The 24,609-nt window shown below is 36.1% G+C and overlaps 1 protein-coding gene across 1 annotated transcript in view; it reads right to left on the reverse strand.

Moving 5' to 3' along the window:
- Positions 1 to 829: 829 nt before the first annotated feature.
- Positions 830 to 24,609, reverse strand: part of BMP5 (bone morphogenetic protein 5) — a 186,642-nt gene continuing 162,862 nt past the window's right edge. The window contains exons 5-7 of the mRNA XM_069070648.1: positions 18,462 to 18,538; positions 15,289 to 15,399; positions 830 to 2,743 (exon numbers count right to left, since the gene is read on the reverse strand). Coding sequence (XP_068926749.1) covers positions 2,594 to 2,743; positions 15,289 to 15,399; positions 18,462 to 18,538 — 338 coding nt within the window. The 3' untranslated portion in view covers positions 830 to 2,593. The remainder of the gene's footprint in view (positions 2,744 to 15,288; positions 15,400 to 18,461; positions 18,539 to 24,609) is intronic.

Consider the following 24,609-nt stretch of genomic DNA (forward strand, 5'->3'; position numbering starts at 1 on the left):
CCTCTTTTCTAATACCTCTTGATGACCCTTGCTATTTGAATAGCTTAAAGGAAAGCAATAATACATTTGATATTATTGAGATCAGATAATGAATCTACTTTCTATATATCAATACAAAAAATGCAATTCATGGCTATGTTACAAATTGTAGGTTTTCAGATTTGGAAAGGATTTCAGTGGTCATTTAGTTCAACCTATACCAGAACAATCACCCTCATCTACAACATACTTGAATAGTAACCATCTAGTCTTTTTTTGAACATTTTCAGTGATAGGGAAGCCATCACTTCCTAAGCAGCCCATTCCAGGTTAATATAGTAATGGGATAATGAAATCTAGTTAACTTATAATTTATGAAAATCCCAGTTATTGTCTCTATGTTACATAGTTTATGACTTTTCTGGATCTCTCAGGGAGAATCTTCACTGGTCCTCCAGGCCATCAACTGATTCCAAGCTGTAAATTCCTCAGTAATTTCACCAAATGCCTTTCTGGCCTTAAGGCATAAGAATTAACCATACTTTAAGGCAAATCATTCCATGCATGGACAACTATTTTTGTTGGGGATCTTTTCTTTACATTGAGCTGAAATCTGTTTCCTTATAATTCCCACACACTTTGTCTGAGTTCTGCATTTCAAGGTCAAGCAAAAAAAGTATAATCAGTTTTTCATGTGACTAATAAAAAAAAAATAAAGAAATCATGTATCCTCCTAAACTCTGTCTCCAGACTGTCTCCAATACTTGTGCTTTATATTTGTTTATAATGAAAATCAGATATATTTTTTTAAAAAGCACACAATACAGCCACCTATAGCGTTACAGGTTTATTATATTTTAAAATATAGAAATATATTTAAACAGCACATTTTAATGAATAATATTATAAACTTCAGTTTTTTAAAAAAATTCTCACAATGGTACACCATTATTCAAAAATATATTACTTAATGTACCTCAAAAATACAGTTACCATCAAATTTTCTCTAGGATAAATTGTGTTTAAAACAGCATAGCCATATACCTGAATCACAAACAAACTCATAACTCTTTTGAAGTTATTCCTGATATCATTTTTTAACCAAATGACCCCAAGTGAGAAAACTCACAAGTGGTACTGTGCTTTATTCATTTTCACATGAACTGCAAATACGCAGAGTTATGGAAGGTAATGAAGTCACTACTTATAAATCTGGAGGTGAGTCCATAAAGAGAACTGTCCTGGAAAACAACAGCCCATTCTTCAAAAAGTTAACTGTGTGTTTTAGAATGGTTTTAGAATACATTCCAACAGTGAGAGAAAATAAATTAATTTCAGAGGGAAGAACACACATGCACACATACATACAACTGAATCTTTTCTCTTGGAATTGATTGTACTGGGACAAAGTTTTATGAAATATCCATTAAAAAACAACAACAACATGGATTTAAACTACCACATTCTCAAAAATATGAAAAATGAATTTCAGCTGTTTTTTTCTCAATGGCAAATTCTCTAAGAACATTTTATTTAAATGTATCAACTTGTGTGTCAAAATTATACTAGAGGGTTTTGTTTTGGGTAATTTTATTCAGTTGAGTTTCAGTACTTTCCCCCAACAAGGAACCCTAGCATCACATCAATCAGCAAGCCTAGTTATATGTAACAGGGAGCTCAAGAAAACGGCTCTGTTGAAGTCCTGCTCCTGGACACATACAGTAACTCTTGTCTAAGGGACAAGGTGGCTCATGTATGTGTTTCTTTATTTTGGACTAAGTTATTAAACATGAAAAAAAATCCGCAGCAGTAGTGCTTGAGATAATAGACAGACATGATTTATTTGAGGTAAGACGGTTGTACTACAATTTTTTAGTGTTAACTTGGAAAGTTATGGATACAGGCTCAAGTCTGTCTCCACATAATTCCTGAAACTTTGAGCTTTTTGCAAAATCTACATTCCACTAGCCAAGAAGTAAAATGCTCCTAGAGTTACACTGATTCTGTTAAAGCAAACAGTTATAACAATTATGTGCAATCTTTCAGTTTCTATGTTCTACCTACCATTTATTTACTCAGCATCGGTTCAACATTTCACTTTATCGAATGGAGCAGGATCCCTCAAAGACAAATTGAGTTGATCAAAGCACTTTTGTTTGGGTTGTTATTATTATTTTTCTTTAGTTTCTTCTCTAAATAAATATCCTACCATGGTTTTCATTGGCACAACATTTCCAAATGTATTCAATTTCTTTCAACAATATAAAACAGTCACAGGAGTTCTAGTTTCAGGAAAACTGTACAGATTTTTTTTTAAATGTTGAAATGGAATGGGTTTATGGCTCTCCATATAACCCACTAAAACTCAGATCTATCATATACTGCGATGATCTAGAAATTAGATTGTACTGATAATTCACCCATTAAAGAGACTACATACCTGTGAATAAATAAAAAGCTTCTATATACATAATACTGTACATAGGATGAAAGATGGACTGAACTGGAATGGATTTAGAGAATTCCTTCTTCTCTAAACATATACTTTTTAATTGCAGTCTGATAAACCTTAGTTTAAAATTTAATATTGTTGCTATGATATTATCACTTAATTTCAGTGGCAACCACATGAACGCACAACCATATTTCGGTATTTTTTCAGAATGACATTAGAACTATCATCAAAATACAGCACAGAGATTGCATTCAGCTTAGTTGGTGCACAGCAAGGCTTGGGGACATGATCAGGAAACATTAGATGAACCTGGAAAACAAAGAAATAGCTTTTAAAATATATATTATATATACATTCAATTGTTTATTGTGTTTTGTGACTTTTAAGAACTAAAATTCTTGAGTCCTTATAATTAATAATGGACATTTGTTTTAAACATGAAGTCTAAAGTCATTCCTAACCTCATTTGTCTTCCAAAGAAGATCTTTGAAGTACTTAGGCAAAATTTCCACTGAGGAATATTCAATGATCATTCCCAGTAGAGATGGGAGATGGAGTGTATCATATAAGGGACATCAAGAAGGCAGTTTGGTTGGATCAAAGATTGTGTGAAGGGAACACTGAAGCCAAGCTACAGAGGGCTTTTAAATGCTAAATAGATGAGTTTGTATTTGATAATAGAGGTACAAGGTATCCTTTGGCTTTTATTGAGCCAGAGATTGATATGGACAGAACTAGGCTTTAGGAACAAGACTTTGATACCAATGTGGAGGATGAAATCAAAAGCAGAAATATTTGAACAATTATTTTAAGTATTTACAATGTCATTAGGCTTAGTACACCCTCTACTAGTGCATATCAGAATATGTTAGTGGAGACATTCATGAGTTGTTGTACCTGAAAAAAAAATCACTGGTGGCTAAACTTTAGCAGATGAGCATCATCAATATTATCTAGTCTGATTTTAAGATTATAACCTGTCACTAAATCCAGGCTTGAAGATTTTCTAGTTTGACAGAACCCCTCACCAGCCTCACTCTGAAAAAAAGGGTGTTGTACTATCATGGCCACTGAGGACCCAAGGCTGATCTTGTTCCACGAAGAGACAGCAGAGTAGGTTTTGTGTTGAAGGTAGATAGGTATAAGAAATGTAAAGTAAGAACATAATCATAATGAAGGTAATAGCTCCTATAATGTTATTGTCCACAGCAGTGAGAGTATAGATACTATGAATGTAATTCATGCTATAGAGTCCAGGGCTTGGAAGCCTATGGCCTTGAGACCACATGTGGCCTTCTAGGTCCTTAAGTGCAACCCTTTGACTGACTCCAAACTTCACAGAACAAATCCCCTTAATAAAAGCATTTGTTCTGCAAAACTTGGACTCAGTCAAAAGGCCACAGGCAAGGACCTAGAAGGCCACATGTGTCCTCAAGGCTGCAGGTTCCCCACCCCTGTAATGATTTAAATAAAATAACTTGGGGCAGCTAGGTGGCACAGTGAATAGAGCACTAGCCCTGGAGTTAGGATAACCTGAGTTCAAATTCAGCCTCAGACATTCAACACTTGCTAGCTGTATGACCTTGGGCAAGTCACTTAACCCCAACTGCCCTGCCTTCCCCCCTCCAAAAAGAAAAAAAAGAAAATATAACTCAATTGACCCATGTGTTTAACTTCTCTCTTTTCTCTGCTGAATCGTTTTACTAGTCAAACAGTATTTATTAAGCACCTGCAATATGCCAGGTACTGTAAAGTTCTGGGGATACAAAGTAGGGCAAAAAAAAGTCATTGGACTACTTAGAGTTTATTTTAGTTCTGTGCCTCAAGCTCTTTGCAGGAGGTATTAAAAAGTAAACAAAGTAAAGGCAGCAAGGGAGAGAAAAAAGTTAAATACCTGGATTAAGAATGGAAAAAAAATTGAAAAGTTGACTACATATGAATAGAAATGGTTCCTGCTCATTCTGATCTGACAGGCATTTTACCTAAGGCTTGATTTGAGATGATTTAGCAAAGAGGCAGTTCACTGGTCTCCCACCTCTACATTGCCCCAATCCCCACCCCCCTCCCCAGACTCCCTCAACCCCCTTCCCTACAAAGTTTATGGGAAGTCCCACTGATGAGCCATGAGGGGCTTACAGAAAGCCAATTGAGCCCCCAGGAGTTCTGGATACACAATGAAATACACATACAGTCTTGGCTGAAAGGATATAAAAGCACTGATATTTCCAGAGAAAAGTCAGGAAAAATGAGGTGAGCTGACAGAAACTTGAAATTTCTAAGACCTCACAAAAGGAAAACTTGGAAGATTTTGGAGACTTTAAGATATAGCTTGTGTCCCTCATCAGCTTTATCTTCTCTAACCCACACATGTATGATTGATAACCTGCATATTTCAATGACCTTGGCAGCCTCCAAAAGTAATTTTTACATAAGGATGGATTGTTCTTGAATGGGATCTCTAATGTATTAGTCACAAACATGGTTTCCTTTAACAACAAACATGCCTGTCTTGTTCTGTGTCTTTTTATGGAATAAGCGTTCTGCATTTATGGTGCACAATGCCAGGAAAAATCCCACTTCCCATGTATGCTGGCGTTGTGCTATGACTTATGTATAATATCCCAGGGCAGTGATGCAGAGCAGGAGTTTGTTCCAAATGCATATCAGAGGGGTTTTTTGTTTGTTTGTTTTATTTTTTCTGTTTGTTTTACACACTGCCTTGAATACTCTATGGCCATTGCAGCTGATGGTATTTAATGACCTTTAAAAATTATTTTTAAGGAGAGGAGTGTATTTTCTCTATTAAAAAATGCTGACCACTGTTTTGCTTGAGGGAAATGTTGGTGATACTGGATGTATTTCAATGAATGTAGAGGTCACTACTGAAAGTCAATAGTTAAGGTATAAAAACATTTACAGTAACACTTTCTGTCATAGCAAATAACTTGGAAAAAAAAGGGGTGGGGGATGGATAATTCCTATTTGGAGGACAGCTGGAAAAAATGTAGTATAGTAGGGGGAAAGCTGTTCTATTTAGAGTCATAAGATTAGATTTCAAATCTTGGTTTTGCCAATTACTGATTTTATGTGATTGACTCTGGACAAGCCCCTAATCTCTCTGGGCCTCAGTTTTCTCATCTGTAAAAAGAAAGGTTGAATTAAGAGACCTCTAAGATCCCTTTCAGCTGTAAATATTTGACTCTATGATTATGTGATTTTGTCATTAGAAGAAAAAATAAGCATTAAGACACCAGAGAAAGTGGGGGAAATGTATGAACTGATTCAGAGGGAAGTCAACAGAACCAGACAATTTGCCTACTGATAATAATAATGCAAAGAAAAATAACAGCAAAAGGCAAGAATTCACATCAACCCAATGGCTAATCATGACTGCTCTGAACTGCTGTTGAAAAATGCCTCCCCCTCTCATTTTCGTAAAGAGGATTGTAGATGCTGAATGAACCATAAACTGTTAGATGTGGCCTATGTTTTTCTTTAGTTTAACTGTATCTCTTTGTTACAATGGAAGGTTCTATTGAAAGAGAGAGAGTCATTGGAAAGTAACAATTTTTATTTTTTGCTTTTTGGAGGGAGGAAGGGAGGGCATTTGGGGTTAAGTGACTTGCCCAAGGACGCAGGGCTAGTTTGTGTGTGTGTGTGTGTGTGTGTGTGTGTGTGTGTGTGTGTGTGTGTATTAAGTGTCTGAGACCCGATTTGAACTCAGGTCCTCCTGACTCCAAGGCCAGGACTCTATTCACTGCACCACCTAGCCGCCCCCAGGATGTTTTCTAAAGAGTACTAATACAACTCTTTTTAAAAGAAAAAGTAATATTCCACCACCTTCCCATACTATGATTTATTCAGTCATATCTCAATTTATGAGCTCCCTTTCCACTTCCAATTCTTTGCCATCCTAAAAAAAATCATTATAAATATTTTTGTACAAATAGGTCATCTGTACAACAACCATATTGGGGAAAGATGCTCTCTGATAAATTCATCTCTAATTAATTCTTACTCTGTGATAATAAAGATTCATCTTCTATAATAGAATACAATGCTTGAGCCCTAACCTCCGACCTCTGGACAAGCCTAGTTATGACAAACCTGCTGACCTCTACTTTTTCATCTCCAACTGCCTACTGGACATTCCAAATTAGATATCTCATAGACATCTTAAACTCAACATGTCCCAAACTGAGCTCATTGTTGTTCTCCTTAAGTTCTCTCCTCTTCCTAACTTCGCTGTTACTTTTGGAAGTACATGATGCTTGCAGTCACCTAAATTCACAACGTAGGTGACATTCTTTGACTCTTCCTTCTCTCTCACCTTCCATATCCAATATGTTGCTGAGGCCTGTCCATTTTACCTTGGTATAATCTATTGCATTCGCCCTATTTTCTCGCTGTTACTGTCACCATTTTGATGTAGGCCCTCTTCATCTACTTTCCTCTGGCACCACCACCACCACCTGCAAGCACTTATCACCTTACTCTTACTAATAGCCTATTAGTTTGTCTGTCTATCACAACCTTCTTCCCACTCGTTTGTTCTCCACTTAGATGAAAAAGTTGTCTTCCTAAAATTCAGGTCTGACCATATCACACTGTTCTCGATGAACTACAGTGACTTCCTTTCACCTCCAGGATCAAATAAAACTCTAATGTCCAGAACCCTTCATAACCTGACTCCTTCCAATAGATACAGCTATCCAATTTTCTTACACTTTATACTCCTCACTCCACGTACTCTGAAATCCAGCGCTACTGGCCTCCTTGCTGTTCCGTGAAAAAGACCCTGACAGCTTCAGATATTTTTCTCGGCTCTTTCCCATGCTTGGGATGCTCTCTGTCCAAATCTCTACCTCCCAATGTCCCTGGATTCTTTCTTCAGTTTCAAGTCAAAATTTCACTCTCTACCAGTCTTTCCTTTTCCCCTTAATGTTAGTGTCTTCCCTCTGGTGATTATTTCCACTTTTTATTCCATAGTTTCTTTCTACATAGTTTTTTACATGTTGTCTCCTCCACTGGATTGTTAGCTCTCTGAGGGCAGAGGACTTTGTTCTTCTTTGTATCTTCAGCAACTTAACACTATGCCTGGTGCATAGCAGTCGCTTAATAAATGCTTAGTGATAGAACGACTGAGTGTGGAAGTGGGTGGGCATAAGGGATGATGGCTTATTTCACAATGTCAAATAGAATTGTTCATCCTGTTCACTTCACATCTTTAGATCACATCTGAGAGCAGAAAAAGAAGTGTTGCTGCACAAGGAGCAGCAAAAAGAGTGGTTAATAGTAGAAACTGAGGAATGGTGTCAGAAAGAGGAGATATCGTGGCAGAATGAATTGAAGCTCCAATTTACCAAATTCACTGAATTTAGTAGAAGAGAGCAGAAGGCTTTCCTCAAAGAGGAAAGCATGAGAAAAATCCTGTCTAAGGTTACTATAAAACTTAGAATGAACCAATCAAATCAAGAGTAGCAGAGGATTATAGTAAATAGTTTGCCATGTTAAGCATTGAGCATCTACAGGACTGTTCCTTTATAGCAGATTTGTATGTTACCATTCCAGTCCCTTAAAAGAGCTGCATTCTTCAATGCTAGAATCCATAGACTGTTGGATAGGAAAATTTCCACACAGATTATAATGTAAGGCTATAGTTGTTGTTTTGTACAAGAGTGAAGCCAAGGCATCAGTTCTTCCTGATATAATTATACCTATATCTCCATATATAAACTATATCTATATTTCTTTCTCTCTCTCTCTCTCTCTCTCTCTCTCTCTCTCTCTCTCTCTCTCTGTCTCTGTCTCTGTCTCTCTCTCTGTCCCTGCTACAGGAGACTAAGGAACCCAAAGTGTCTATTTTACTATAAACATTGCCCTTTGTGCTAAAGAACTTGATCCCTTTCTTTGTAGACTACCAGATATAATATTTGGGAAGAGTGAAGATACATATACATACACATTGTCTATAAGAAGAAAAGGGTAGGTCAAGTACTTAGCACCTTCAAATTGTGATGTTGTTTTCCTTCCTGTGGTTTCCTCATCATTTTCCCCTGACTGTAAGGTTTATATTTCTAAAGCATATATGGTAAGCTAGAAAATAAAACCCTTTTTAATAATAAAGTTTGTGTTTTTCATTTTCTTCTATTCATCACTTACAAATCCATCTCCCCAGATTTTGGCCATCCTGTGCACTGTGTACGTGTCCAGCCATAGTATAAGAAGCACCAGAAACCTGGGAAACCATAGAATCTAAATAGTAGTGAAACACTAAGCAGTCAGGGAAGCTGGACTGCTAAGCCACAACAGTGATTATTCTTAGCAACTGAGTTACTCAGAAGGAAGTTGGGTTAGTCTGTCCTGTAAAGTTAAAAACTGGAATTGGTTGCAAGGATCACTTGGCATTCTTAACAGTGAAATACTCACAAATCCTAGCTATATCCTCCTTTCCCTGGCCATGTGCCATTTCTGGTTTTCTGCTTAAGAAACAAGAAAGAATGTGATTCTTTAAAACGAAGCACACTAAAAACCATGGGCACATTTCCATGATAATTTGCTGTGGCACTAGGTCTGTCTAACTAGTACTCAGCATGGCAAAGAGAACAACTTTATTTGTCTCTTCTTTTGGATGTTCTGTTCCACAAAATCTGAAAGTCATGTAATATTTTACAGCTGTCTGGTTTAGCCTCACGAAGAGACAAGTTACATCATCTGGTGTCCCTTCACAGAACTGCTCCATTTTCTCTCTATCACCACCACAAGAATTTTTGCCTCAGTTCTGACCATTTTTCATGGCTTATTGAAACCTTCCTTTCTCTCCATGCCTGGCATGCACTCCCTTGTAACGTCTACCTCTTTGAATCCTCTATTTCCTTTAAAAATCAGCTTAAGTGCCATCTTCTTAGTATACATGAAGATTTTCATGCTCTCTATCCCCATCCCCCACCCAGCTACTAGTTCCTCCTCCTCCAAATTGCATTGAATGTACTTGTATAGCTATATTAATTCTTTTATATTTTGGATATCATAAAAATTGCTGTTTTCTCTCTTGCTTCTCTCCTTGAAATAAACATAGAATAAAATTATTTATTTAAATGGGATTGGAATTTCCTTTATTTAAACATATTTTAACTCATGGGTTATAACCAAGGCTTGTCATTTTTCAGTCAGTTTTTCAATTTAGACTCTCTATGACCCCATTTGTGGTTTTCTTGGCCACAATACCAGAGTGGTTTGCCATTTACTTCTCCAGCTCATTTTACAGATAAAGAAAATGAGGCAAACAGTTTTGCCCAGGGTCATACAGCTAGTAACTTTCTGAGGCTAGATTTGAACTTATGACCAGGAGTCTTTCTGCTTCCAAGAACAGTACTCTATCCACTGAACCACCAATTTGCTGTAAAGCCAAGCCCGAGGAGCTTTCCAGAAGAATGCTACTGTGAACAGCTTTTAAGGTTTTGATTACACAGTATAGTGAACACTCTATTTATTCCATAACAAATCAAAGCAAAACATTCACAGAAAATCAAGGTACAGCATTCAAAATATTCCAACTTATCACAAAAAATCACAATATAGTGTTCACAAGAGCTTATCATTAAAATGGCCACATAATTTTCACTATAGTGGCCACAAAGTTTTGAACAAAGAACAATCATCTCGAAGTACAATAGTGAAAGTCTTCCACTCATGGGGCACACTAAGTTAACTCAATCAGTCACTTATTCAGCAATCAATTACTAATTATCAGTAATCACTAAGTACAGACATTAGAAAATACACAGACCTTCCACCCCTAGGTCACTAGTAAACTATGATTTCATCACTACTCAGTACCCACAGAAAGGTCTTTTCATCTTGCCTAGAGGCAGGTGACTCCTACCTGAATCCACCAAACAGTCACCTGGATTCAAAGGCAAACAGCTCCCAGTTCTTTTGTCCAGCTCTCTGGGTAGGTTCTGCCCACACTGAAGTTCACAGGGTCCAGTACATCTCAAATCCTTCACAATTTCTGTTTCTGGGAATTCAAGGCTCAACCAAGCCACAAACAGACAAAGTCTTAGCATCTCGGTCATGCTTCCTCAGTCTTCTGCAGTGTGTTCAAAAAATCAGAATCACCTTATTCAGCCTTGGGGAGGGAGGGGTTGGATCCTGGGTTCCTGGGCTCCTCTTCAGAAGAAGCCCTGCCACAATCTCAGGAAATTCTAACTTAGTTCCCGATTCTCATTTCTCTTCTGTAGCTGCTCTGCCTCCAGATGCTGGTCCCAAGAAATTCTGACTGTCCCTTTCTGGGGCTTTTCCTTATGTACACACAGCATTAGCTTTTTGTTTCAGCCAACCCCTTCCTGTTACATCAGTAACAGGAGACAGGAGTTCATACCTTCTGTTTCCCCAACAGAGGCTTGATCAGTTACTAAGTGCTAAGTACTTGCTACCTTTGCCAACACAAAGGGATCTTCAAATTCAAATTACATTACCATTACAGTTGCCCATAATCAAGGCTAGGTTTTGTTGTTTTTTTTTTGGGGGGGGGGTGACCTATTTGCTTTGTATCTAATGTGATAAAAATCTGATGATGAATTAAAGAACATTTGTCAACTCTTGTCAACTCAACACTAGATTATGTTAAACAATTATTTCAGCAATTCTTACAGATATAAAAGTTTGTAGGACTTATTACTTAAGTCAAGAAAATAATAATTTTCTTTTATATATGGTAATTTTGATGTCACTATGCTTTCTATCAGGCTACTTTCTCATTTTTTCCGTCATTTGTGTGAAAGAGGAAGTCTTTGTACCAGTAGTTGTTTTATTGAAGTTTATATATCAATGACAGACAAATCCCCAATTAAGGCATTTCTATGTGCCAGACACTGGTGATACAGAAAGCAAAGTGAGACAGTCTCTGCTTTCAAGGAACTCATTTTTAATAGGGGAAGGTACCTAAAGCACAGGGTCAGTTAAAAGGGCAAATGGGAAGACCCAGGTCCCCTATCATCAGTTATTTCAGAATTCTACTGCTCATTTCTTTTATATTTTTTTTTCTAAAAAAGTGCCAAGTAGTTTCTATGATTTTTTCCCTGTAATGTAGTTTGAGATCTGGTACTGCTAGACACTTAGTTCATTCCATTTTTTTTCTTATTTCCCTTGAGATTCTTTTTCAGTAATTCCAACTACTTCTACAGGATAATTCCTTGTTAGTTGGACTGTGATTATTAAGTAAATAGTTTATATTTATACACACATAAATCTATAGTCTCCCTCAGTAAAATGTAAGATCTTTGGTGGGAGGGACTGTTTCATTTTTGCCTTATATGTTGAGTGCCTAGCAGAGTTCCTGGCACCTTCTAGGTACCTAATACATTTCTGTTGATTAATTGACTGATTTGTTTTAGTCTTCATTCATAAGTTTCTTTCTCCTTTCTTAAGGGTCTTATTTAAAATCTTTGGTTAACAACATCAATTCTCTGTTTCACAAGATTCAGAGACTTAACTATGCTCAGGATGATATGCCAAAGTCTTGACACCAACTTTAGGGTCTTCTCTACCTTTTGATATTTCTTGTAATCCTTCAGCTTATAGTTCAGCCTCTCCCACAGCTGTTGCTTCTTAGGCAGCTAAGTAGATAGAGCATTGTATTGGAAACAGGAAACCCTGAGTTCAAATGTAGCCTCAGATGTAGGTTCAGAAAAGAGGTTCAAATGTAGAACCAAGAAAGGAAGCCTAACCTAACTGTTTTCTGCATAATAGTTCATAGTTACATAATGCTTTTTTATAAAGGACTTTTCTCACAATCCTGTGAGACAGGCCTCATTATCTGTATTTTACAGAAGAAAAAACTCCAACTCAATTAGATTAAGTCATTTACCTAAGGTTATGAAGCTAGTTAAATCTAGTAAGAGAGTGACATCAAAATTACCATATATAAAGGAAAATTATTATTTTCTTGACTGAAGTAATAAGTTCTCCAAACTTAAATATCTATAAGAATTGCTGAAATAATTGTTTGACATAATTTAGTGTTGAGTTGACAAGAGTTGACATATGTTCTTTAATTCATCATCAGATTTTTATCACATTAGATACAAAGCAAATAGGTCACTCCCTCCTCCCCCCCCAAATAAAAGAACAACAAAACCTAGCCTTGATTATGGGCAACTGTAATGGTAATGTAATTTGAATTTGAAGATCCCTTTGTGTTGGCAAAGGTAGCAAGTACTTAGCACTTAGAAGATAGTAAAATCTAGATTTGAGCTTTGGTCTTTTAAAGTTCTTTATCATGATAACAAAGTGGAATTTTCTTGATAGTTTGTCAGAACTTAAAGTATATTAGTTGTTGAATTTGTTTTTGTGGTGGTTTTTCCTAAATTACTGTGCTGTTCTTTGATATTAGGAGGCCATGAGTAACTAGTGAATAACTACTTTTAGTGACTTGGGTTGGACAAATACATAGAATATAGAGCCAGGAGTTCAGTAAAGTGTAGGGAGATATAAGGAAGTTAACACTTGGGGAAAAAAATGGGTGGGTGGATCTCGAAATTGGATTTGTGCTTGTGGATCAGTTTCTATATGTTTCTGTCTTTGTTAGAGCATAGGAGGAATGTACTAAAAGAAAATCAATGCCAGATGAACAGATCCCACCATCCTATAGGGAAAAAGGTAAGACCCTATCATAAATAAATTAAGTCTCATGAGCTGTCAACTACTGAGCCCTCAGGGAAGTAAATAGTTAGAGCTAGAAAGGTGTTTTTTTTTTTTTTTACCACTACAGTTAGTAACAAAGCTGAACAAAAAGGTATGAAAAACAGGACATGGACTAGGCATCAGACTTTAAGCAAGGTGAATGAAAAATGTGGAAAAGGATTTTTACAATGACTTTCAGAGAGCATCCTATGTTTTCTATTTCTATCAGCATCATATAGCATCTATGTATATAAAAAATGTAAATTCATCTCAATTCTCGAGTAATGTGTCTCCACTCTCTAGGTTAAAAGGAAGATGTAGAATGCTCCTTAACAAACAAGGAAAAAGTTGTACAAGGTGGACCAAGTAGAAAACAAACTATGAAGATACAGAGGGGAATTGTGACCTGTATTAGTGTTTGCACTAGAGTGAGAGAAAATTGTGGTAGAAGAATGTGACATTAAGAATGGAAAAGTGAAGGATTACCAAATATTTGGAGCTAAGTAATAGGTTGTACATTTTCCTATAAAGGTGACAGCTATATTGGGGTTGGGGGTTGAGGTGAGAGGGTAGAATGAAGATAAACAGTTTCTTGCTAAAGAATATTCAGGTAGGGGCAGCTATGTGGTACAGTGAATAGAGTACTGGCTCTGGAGTCAGGAGGACCTGAGTTCAAATCCAGCCTCAGACACTTCACATACTTACAAGCTGTGTGACCTTGGGCAAGTCACTTAACCCCAATTGCCTTGCCTCCCTCCCCCCCCCTAAAAAGAATATTCAGGTGCCACTGCATGAGAAGTTATCAAGCAATAGTAAAGAAATTTGAATGTTGGTTGTTGATGACTTTTCTGAAGGGTACAAAATTGTTCTGTTGCCAACTTCACTTAATAGAAAGATTTATACTATTTGACAGCTGATGGAGAGACAGATCCTTGGGAAATATGAAATGCAATGATCACATCCCTCTCCTGGTCACTTATGCAGATAAATGATACCAAGAAAGAACTGGTAAAGGTAATAAAATCGGGGCGGCCAGGTGGCTCAGCGAGTAAGAGTACTGGCCCCAGTGTCAGGATGACCTGAGGATTGAATCTGGGCTCAGATACTTAGCACCACACCCAGAAATAACTGGCCATGTAACCTTGAGCAAGTTACTTAACCCCAATTGCTTAAAAAAAAAAAAATTTAAAAAAAAAAGGTAATAAAATCCTGGGCGGGGAGGGGAGACCCTGAATAACTTCCCTGAAGAACTGAATGTGAAATGTGTGTGTGTGTGTGTATGTGTGTGTGTGTGTGTGTGTGTGTAGGATGAGGAGCATGTTTTAATAATCACTATCACTGCTGTTGCCAGATTAAGAACAGATAGATACATATGGGAATTGAACACCTGGCTAGAAAGATGGTTTTTCAGAAAAGGAATTTGTATTTTTGTATCATTGTTAAAAATATAGGAAGGCATTTAGATAAAATTTATCAAGGATTAATAAAAAAAAGCATTTGCCTCAAAGCTTGTCAATCTTATCAAGAAAGTTTTAAAATGGAAAAGGGATGGGACAAGAGAAAATAGCCCACATAGAGTTACCATGCCTATTGTCACATAGTAGCACGTACAATATAGGTGCGAACATAATCAAAAGAAAGGACAAGTGAAGATATCCAAACCAGTGATAAAACAAAGAGCCAAAGATATTTTTTATAAAACTTAATGAAAAATGGTAAATGAATAAAGTGAACAAAAGAGATCCTAATGCAAAGAAAAAAATAATTGACTACATAGGAATCAATGAATTTAAATGGAATCAAACTCATATCTGGAATGTGATTCTGAAAAGATGTGATTTATTAAAAGCAAAGAAACTAGGTTAAGGGGCTGAGTAGTACCTTTTTATAAAAATAGATATATCCAAAAATGGCAATCCAGGAACAAGAAGTGATGGGTGGGTATTGAAGGCAGGAGATGTGGCGGTGGTGGAAGGCAACTTATAGGAAAGGGGTGTTGCCCAATGGGTTGGCCTATGGGTATGGTCAGTGGAAGGTGGATTGGAAAACTGCAACAGGAAGAATACATGCCCAAGACGTCGGTACTCTGGGACATAAGGTTCAATACACCCATCCTAGTAATTTTTCACTCTTACAAAAAAACACAAAACAAGGAGAAAAGCACCTACCAGAGTTTGAACTATGGCATGATTGGTAGCGTTCATATGGGCATTCAATGGGAAAGAGCATTCTCCATCACAATAGAAAGCAGCATAGCCCTCAGGAGCAATAATCCAATCCTAAAATATGTCCACAAAAATAGATAATGTCAAATGAATATATCTGTGTGAATTATTTCACATGTAAATGAAATATACTGCTCATTATCTTAAAATAAAAAAATAATAAATACCTGAATTACCAAAGGAATCATATTCAAAGGATCATTAAAACCTTAATAGATTTTCTTTAAACAGTTTTCTCAGTGTTCTCCAGTAATGAATCATGGAAGGATAATTTCTATTATTTTTAAATTTAAAGTTCACAACAAGATTACAAATCAAATTTTCACTAGTTAACTCTTTTCAATGTTCCCAAGTATATACTTTATAAAATATTGCTAGTTATGTTACATTACATATAATATTGTGCTTATGTGTGTACATATGATCAGCAGCTTAGTATACTGCATAGTACACTGCATGGAGAGTTTCTCTCAATGTTTGAAATATCTGACATATATTGGCAGCTTGATACTAAGCAAGTAACAAATCTCATTGCCAAAGTAACTTTCTAAGACTAAAAATCATAGGGAAGGTATATATGTCAATTGGTAAAGGAACTTTCTCTCAAAGACCTTCCAACCACCAATAAAGTGATTAATGTCTCGTAAAAAAAAAAAAAAGAGTGTGTGTGTGTGTGTATATGCGTGTGTGTACACATACCCACATATATACATACAGATTACATGTAAATATTTGTCTATTAACATGCATCCATGAATATTTTGAATCATTAATCAGTATTCTGAAATATTATTTAGATTCTTCAACACTTAAAAAAAGTTCTTTAATTTTATTCCTATGGACACTCCCTCTACTTATTCAGAGCTCCACCTCTCCATACCATAGTAGTAGTAGGTGCTTTTGTGAATTGTAGTAAAACAATATTAACCAACACTACCTCAGGGTGAACTTCTAGAAATGAGCTTCCCCATACTTAATTAGCTAATCAGTCACAACTAAATTTATCACCCTCAAATTTGCCAACAGGTATACACTGCCAGGGCCATGATCACAGCTTGGTGGAACCTTCAGAAGTTTGTTATCTACTGGCATTGTCTTCGATAACCCAGGAGTACAGCCCATAGCACACTTCATAGGAGGACCATTTATAATATCATAAATTTAGTATTATATGTTTTGTTTTCTAAGTAAAAATATTAAAGTAGTTTGCCATTTCCTTCTCTAACTCATTTCACAGAACACAAAAGAGAGGCAAACAGGATTAAATAACTTACCCAGGGTCACAAAACTAGTTAAGTGTCTGAGGCTGGGATTTGAACTTAGGTCCTTCTGATTCCAGGGTCTGCACTCTATACACTGCATCATCTACCTGCCTATATTATACGCTATCCTAGAGCTTATTTGAACATAGTAACAGACTCAGAACTGAAAGGGGCCTCAAAGGCCATAATATTATAGATGAGGAAAGTGAGACCTAAAGAGGTTAAGTGACTTTCCCAGTGTCACACAGGTTGTAAGTGGCAGAGAAAGTACTGAACTCAGTTCCCCTGACTCTAAATCTAACACTCTTTCCATTGTACAATACTTAATTCTGTCAAGTTCCAATGGAATTTGAGAAGAAAAGAAGTATAAACTTAGGTGATCCTCATTGCTTACTGAAAAAAAGTGTTCATTTTGAATCTGGATACTCAGACAAAATTATTAAGTCTCTACACATGCCCCCATCTCCTAAAACATATTTTTAAAAATTACATGTTCTTTTATAAAATGCTGTATTATACATATAAAACATACATATTTTACATATATAATGTATAATATATATGTAACATATTATATGCTATATGCATGATATATACAATTATATATAATTATTTTATACATTATACATTATGTACATATATAATATATACTATAAGATATGTAATGCGTGTGTGTATTTTTTTAAAAACTGGAATTGACCCAGAAGAAATGCCTAGGAAAAGCAAAAATGTTTAATTAGTTAAAAAAATTATCACAGATGTATGTTATATCTTGCCCCCGTAAAAATATAGCACTTTCACCATAAAATGTCGAACATTAGCAGACAAGAATTAAGAAACAAATTTAATTTTCCATTTGCGAATCTGAAAGTTTGGGTGTGAAAAGTGCTAAGGAGAATGTTTTGCTTTCTTTTTTTTTTTTTTTTGTTAATCCTGTTAATAAGGAAGGATATTTCTAAGACTAGCCAATTCTAAATATTCCATAGTTTGGGGAGTCAGTAGATTGTAGTTTGTGCAAAAAGCTGCTAAATTCCATCCTCATTCTGTGTCTAAACAAAGTTAAATCCCCTCTTCTTTTTTCTAACTATCTATATATCAACATCATAAACATTCTCAAGGGCAATCATTGTGGTAGATGGACTAAGGTTAAAAGTGCTGCAGACCATGGTCTTGCCTCCCTTGACATTGAGGACATTTTATTTTAGTCTTTTATTTTAGTGAGTAACCCAGCTCTGTCACTTGGTAAGCTTTGTGAATTGTGGACAAGTTATATGACCTTTTAAGGCTTCAGTTTCCTCTTCTGCTAAAAGAAGAGACTGGACCCTATGAACTCTGAGGTTCCTTACTGTTCTTGATTGATAATTCTATTAACATAGGAGGAGAAAATCCAGCCTGGGTTAGAAAATGGAGCAGATTGCAAGATGATCAGAGTGGGACCAATCATATGAGTAGCTTCTGAAATCCTAGCATGAGTGAAATGAGGAGATCCAGCATGAATTTTTTTAATTAAAAAGAAAAAAAAACGATCTACAAGTCAATCTTATACACAGTATAGTCAAGGGTTTCACCTCTCTTCCTCAGTACCATATTTTAGTTTTTCCAGGGCAGGGACAATCTGCTTCGACAACTTCTGGTTGCAGTTAAATGACCAAAGGAGAAAAAAAAAGCAGCAGCAGCAGCAAAAAAAATATACAGATATTAAGGTAAGCCTTAAATTATGCCATCAGTTATTTAATATTAATCTCTAGAAAAGGGAGAAAAGTAAAGATTAACACAATTCACAATAACTGAGGGTTTGGTTGTGTTGAAGGGAACAAAGATCTTAGCTGACTTCAGCATGCGTTTTATTCTTACCTGCCACCCTAAATCTCGGAAGCTGACATAGAGTTCATGCTTCTTGCAGGCTTGTTTTTGTTCACTTGTATTATAATCTGGAGAAAAGCAAAATTAAAAATCACACCTTAATGATTATCTCAATACTCATTTTGTTGGGTCTCTAAATATCAAAATATCCCACTTAATGGATCCTACGCACAAGATCATAGACCTACAAGGAATCTCAAAAGTCATTAAGTCCAATCGCTTCAGGAAACTAAGGTTCAGACACTTTAAATGCCTTGTCCAGAGTCCCAAGTGTCTGAGGCAGGATTCAAACACATGTTTTCCTAATTTTGAATCCAATGTTCTATCTTCTATATTATGCTAGCTCACTTCTTGGCAGAACATACAAGGAAGAAGTCTGTCATTATCTATCGAATATTTTAGAAGAAAACTGGAAAACTTATTCCCTTTTGAAGCTTGTCAATGAGAATCCAGACAATTATTTAGAAATAATTCCATACACCCACCCTTTATCCAGAGTAAAACACAGCTGTGCAATTATTATAGGAGAACTGTCTCTCCATAGACTCTATTTGGTAGACTTGGCTCACACATTGGATTGATATTACTCCAAGAAACCCTATTTTGTTTCTTTCTGGGCTAATAAAGGGAAATTGCCAAAGATTCAGAGCAGGGATAATTTTTGTTTTGTTTCTGAAAGAAAGAGAGGCTATGCTTCCCTGTACCCCCAGTAAAATAAAGGAGCTTCTTTTCTCAGTGATAGACTTCAGTGAATAACTGTAGTTAACTAACTGGTGAATAGCATTAGTTAAATAACTGCAGTTAACTAATTAGTTAAAGGTACTGCTCTTCAATTGAATAACCTCAAATGCTAGTGAATGCAAAAAAGTCAAAGATAAAAACTTTATGTAAGGGTCCAATCATCTGTATCTAGTTGAGAATTCAGCCCTTGCTTTCTTTGATGTCAGTATGAAACGCTACATAGCAATGAAACTTTTGAAGTCTTTTACCATTTACTATTACGGTAGGAATCAACAAAAAAGTGAATAGGAGTTATCCATTTCAGACTTCTGACTCTGGGACTTGTCCTTCCTAAGATGAATTGAGTGATTCCAAAGAGTAAAATGATGCTCTCCAGGAAATTATGCTGGACCATTAAACACAGTGACACAAAATGCCCCATACCATGCTTTAGAGGAAGAGAATTTAAAATGAGTCTAGTATCAGCTTTTAGTATATGTAACTTTGAAATTTAGAGTAGAAAACAAAATTTCTGAATGAAAACCATGTGTCTAAGAGACGTGCCTGAGGAAAGAATTAGAGATGTATTAATTCATCCCTTTCTCAATTAAAAGATTGAGAATGAAAATCGTGTGATGTATTCAATAAGATAAACTAGATGCATTGGATAAGCTATAAATTAAACATGTAATCATCTGAATTTCATATCCCAAAAGGAACAGAAAATTCAAAGTATATTAATTCTCTCTACCCAGCCTTTTATGTAGAGTAAATGTTATATATAATGTAACATCACATAAAGGTAACCAGCAATGAAATTTACAACAGAAACCGGTTCCAAGGATTCAATTTCACAGAGCTTTAGGACCATATGCTTATTCTGTCAAGAATAAAAAGTAACGGATAGGGAGAATAAGTAAACTTTTTACCCAAGGCGGCCAATTTTGCAGTGAGGTTGAAAATCAATAGATGGCAGAAAAAACTATGGGAGAAAAGGCAAGGAAATTAGAGTTGCAATTTAAAAAAAAATCATTGGCAGGCCACAGAAGATTAAATGAGAATGGAAATAAAGCTATTGTAGATGAATCTTCCCATATGAGAAGGAAAATTTTAATAGTGATTAAATGAAAATTCTCTGCTGCCATAGCTGATGCCAGAAAAGTATTTCAACTTTCCTGTACCTAAATGTAGTCTCTGAAGCCGGCAGGCATTCCTCTGTTTTGTCTCTTCATGGCATGTTATTGGTAAAACAGGGCCAACAATTGGAAAATACTCTTGAGCAGCCAGATTTTCCTTGTAACCAATTTTTGGAACCAGTGCAATTTTGAATTTTTCCCCTTAGTCATTTTGGTCATTTAAAGAGCATTTTGTTCTAGGAGAAAATAAAAAATGCAATGGGGAAAAGGAAATACAGGGAAGTTTCAGAGGAGAAAAGAATGTTTTCCAGTCTCTCCAGGGCTTACCTAGACTGTAAGTGAGCTTTTGAATGAATATATGTTAACAAGTAAGGCCCTGTCTATTTGTGTGTGCGTGTGTGTGTGTTTGTGTGTGTGTGTGTGTGTGTGTGTGTGTAGGAATGGGGGTGATGAGAATGTATGGAACAAGTATGAAAAATGGTCCATTTAACCATTTTAGTAATTTTTTTTTTACTTTTTTCCCCTCAAAGTATATAATCTGCCCATTTGATGGAATGATTTTAAGTAAATCTATAAAAGGGAGGGGGGAAATTCCTAAAAGAGAAATTAATGTTCAAGTGCACCTAACACATGAGGCAAACAAGGTATAATTTCACCATTTCAAAAATTCAAGTCAAAGAAGTGAGTGGAGCCCTTTCTTCATAAGAGGAAAGAAAAGTAGGAAGGTAGCCCTGGCATCAAGAAAAGTAGGAAGGTAGCCCTGGCATCAGGAAAGAGTTTTATCTGACAGAATAAATGAAATTAACCTATTTAAAATGTAAAAGGATAAAACAATGAGAGTAATCTATGTTTAAAAATACAACAGGAGCCAAGATAGCTTTTCTGATATCAGACTACAATTTCACAGCTGCTTTGGCCTAGTTCTTTGGAGAAGGCTGAACTGATTTTCATGGAGTCAATTAAAGTGCAAGGGAGAAAGTCTCTACAAATTTACTCCCCTCTAATGACAAACTTTCAGTTCCTCAAACTTGCTCTCTGCCTTTGCACTGGCTGTTCCTCATGCCTGAAATGTTTTGCTCACTAATCCTGCTTTTTGATTTCCTTTGAGACTCAGCTTGTCATAGCTTCTATACGAGGCCTTTTCTAGCTGCTCTCCCTTCCCCAGCTGTTAGAGCCTTATCCTTAAGTAAAATCCTTTTACATTTGCTACATCTTGAATGCTCTAAGTTATTCACAAGTTGTCACCCAGGTTAGAATGTATATTCCTTGAGGACAGGGACTGATTTTTTTTTTCCTTTGGTACCCCAATAGCTAGTGTCTCATGCATAGCTCTTAATAAATGCTTGCTGCTAACTGCTCGACCCACTAACTTGTAGGAATAGGGCTTTAAATTGTCTCATGAACTGGCTAAAATTTATAGTTTTGAGGCAAGGAGCTTTCTTTGTTGAGATCCACACAAGTTTAAAAAGTATTAGAACTGTGCCAGTGTTTAGGTCTGTAAGTCTGGGTTTTATTCGATTCAGTTTGGCTCAATTCGTCTGAGAATTCCAGAACATGAGTGATTGCATGAGGAAGAGAATTAATAAATGCTTGAGAATTCTTTAGTTTGTTGAATGAATTTCCATTTATATTAAGCACTATTGTTCATTATTTTTTAACTATCAGCTCCTAACAACTCTATTACCATTTAATCTTTCACATGTCTCTTTTCTGCTTTCATACAGACCTCCAATGTTGTCCCCAATGTTCAAAGGTTGGAATTCAAATTAGGAAATACCAGGTTTTTTTTGTTTTTGTTTTTAGCACTAATACCAAATTAGAGATGTTGGGACAAGAGGAAGATGAAAAAAAAAGGTGTGAGATGCCTGCAGGATGAAGATCATAGACTTAGTTTGTATTTTGCTAATCTTTTCTCCATCAAGGAGAATGCTCTTTACTGAAAGAGTTGAAACTGAAGGTAAATGAGGAGATAGTAAGAGAATAATGTAGATGTCCTCAATGAATTTGAATGATCAGTCTGGGAGGAACTACAGTCAAAGGTGCTAATGGAATTTTGTGAATGTATTCTTTGAATGACAGAAAAAATAAAGCAACACGGGAAAAGGTGATGCTAGATTTGAGATAGCTAAATGCCATGATTAGTCATGAAGGCAAGAGGATAGAATGTGAAAATATTTTAGTTTATTTGTAATCACTGGAAAAATTGTAAAAAAAAAAAAGTATTATTTTATGAGTGTATGGTAATCATTGAGAAAGGGCAGTTGGTGTTAGTGGGGCCACAAGCTCAATGTAAATCTGTAGTGTGATGTGGCAGCCCCAAAAGCTAATGCAAAATTGGTCTGCTTTAGGAGAAAAGAACTTCCAGGAATTAGATGGTAATAGTCCCTCTACACTCTACCCTGTTCAGATCCCATTGGGAGAAATATGTTTAGTTCTGGGAACCATAGATTAGGAAAGACACTGATTAATTGGAGAGTCTCTCTAGAGTAGAATAATCAGAATGTCAAAGTCCCTCAGTCCCTTGCCCTATGATAATCTCTTGAAGGAGCTGGAAGGATTTAGCCAGGAGAAGAAATGAGTAAAAGAAGAGGGCAGAATGATATAGCTATCTGTGAGTGCTTAAAGGTTGCCTGTCATCTCAGAAGGATGGGAATTTTCTCTTTAGTTCACTAGGTCAAAACATATGGGGGACTGAAAATTAATTGTTCACAGTTGAATATAAGGAAAACTTCCCAACAATTATAGGCCTGTCCAAAATTGGAGTGGGCTGCCACAGGTAGTGCTGAAAAACTCAAACAATGACTGAATGACTACCTATCACATGTATAGTAATAAAGATAGTTTTTGTTGTTGTTGGTTTCTTTGTTTGGGGGGCAGGATATGGATTGGACAAAATACCTGAGGAGAACCTATTCATCTCCGAAACTGATTCTGTCTTAGTAACCACTGAGCCAACAATGCCTCACCAAGAACAGATCATAGCATGCTAACCTCATAAACTTTTTTTGACAAGCTTACTAAGCTACTAGTTTACTAGACTGCTAAATTAAAGAAAAAGCCATAGCAAAATTCTCTAAAATCAGACATTTACTCCTTGTGGTACCCTGAGAATATCACCTGGGCTGGTTTTCAGTTTCCTCATCTGTAAAATAAGGGACTTGTGTTCTCAGGTCCCTTCTATCTCTATGCCTAAAATCCAATCATGTAACACTATATGACAAGGAATTCACATATTCTTTGGTGCAACTCTTTCCGCCTAATCCTAGTGTAACCACAGAGTTTACTCACAATGTTTTACTAATGAACTTCTGTTCTTTTTAATGTTGATCATTTTTTTAGATTACCTTCATTACATAAAATTTCACTAAAGTATCCCATCTTCTACACTGACTACATTTCTTTTTATGTTAAAATTTACTCACCTTCATATTTTACCTGTTGAAACACCTTTTTATGAGTGTTTTATTTCCCCTTCTGCTTTATCACTAAATATTGAAAAGGTCTATTATCCAGACACAAACAACCTGCTTACTTGCTTAATATTATGAGAATATGAAATCACAAACTACTTACCATAAATTCAGCACCTACTATAGTGTTGCACATAGTAGGCACTCAATAAATCTTTGTTGAAATAATTAATGAATAAATGAATGAAATGATAAAATTCATTTTTCTTTTCTAAAAAGTAAATGGTGGCTCATATTAGATTAATTTAACACTCCAAATAGTGTTGGGAAACTGGCAATATGTTCTGTGCTTTTTCTTCATGTGTTTTATCCATCTCTTGTTATGAAAGTACTTTTGTTCCTTAAAGGAACAAGGGGAGGCTAAATACTACACACCAATAAAGGAAATGGAGTTTGTGTATTTCAGTCCCTGGAATATCTGTCAGACTCATTATGAACCTTAATGATAGATATGCAATTGTGTTTTTTCACTTGTAATCTTACCATAAACTAGGACCTCTTTGGGGGGGGGGGAGAGGTGTTAGTAGGGGTGGCATGTGGTTGTGAGCAGGTCTGGATCTTACTATGGAAATATCTTCTAACTATGCAAATTGTAACTTATATAACTGGCAGTATTATGCAGTTGCCTGGTAGTATTTACAGGTTAAGTAATAATTCCCATTATCATAAGGCAGTACGTTTCAGATTAAAAATTCAAACTCTAGGGGCGGCCAGGTAGCACAGCAAGTAAGAGCACCAGCCCCAGTGTCAGGATGACCTGGGGAATCGAATCCGGGCTCAGACACTTAGCACCACACCCAGAAACACCTGGCC

The sequence above is a fragment of the Petaurus breviceps genome, unplaced genomic scaffold (genome assembly GCF_028583685.1).
Source record: "Petaurus breviceps papuanus isolate PSGF00001 unplaced genomic scaffold, PetGlider_PUasm1.0 90822, whole genome shotgun sequence".
In the NCBI taxonomy this organism is placed as follows: domain Eukaryota; kingdom Metazoa; phylum Chordata; class Mammalia; order Diprotodontia; family Petauridae; genus Petaurus; species Petaurus breviceps.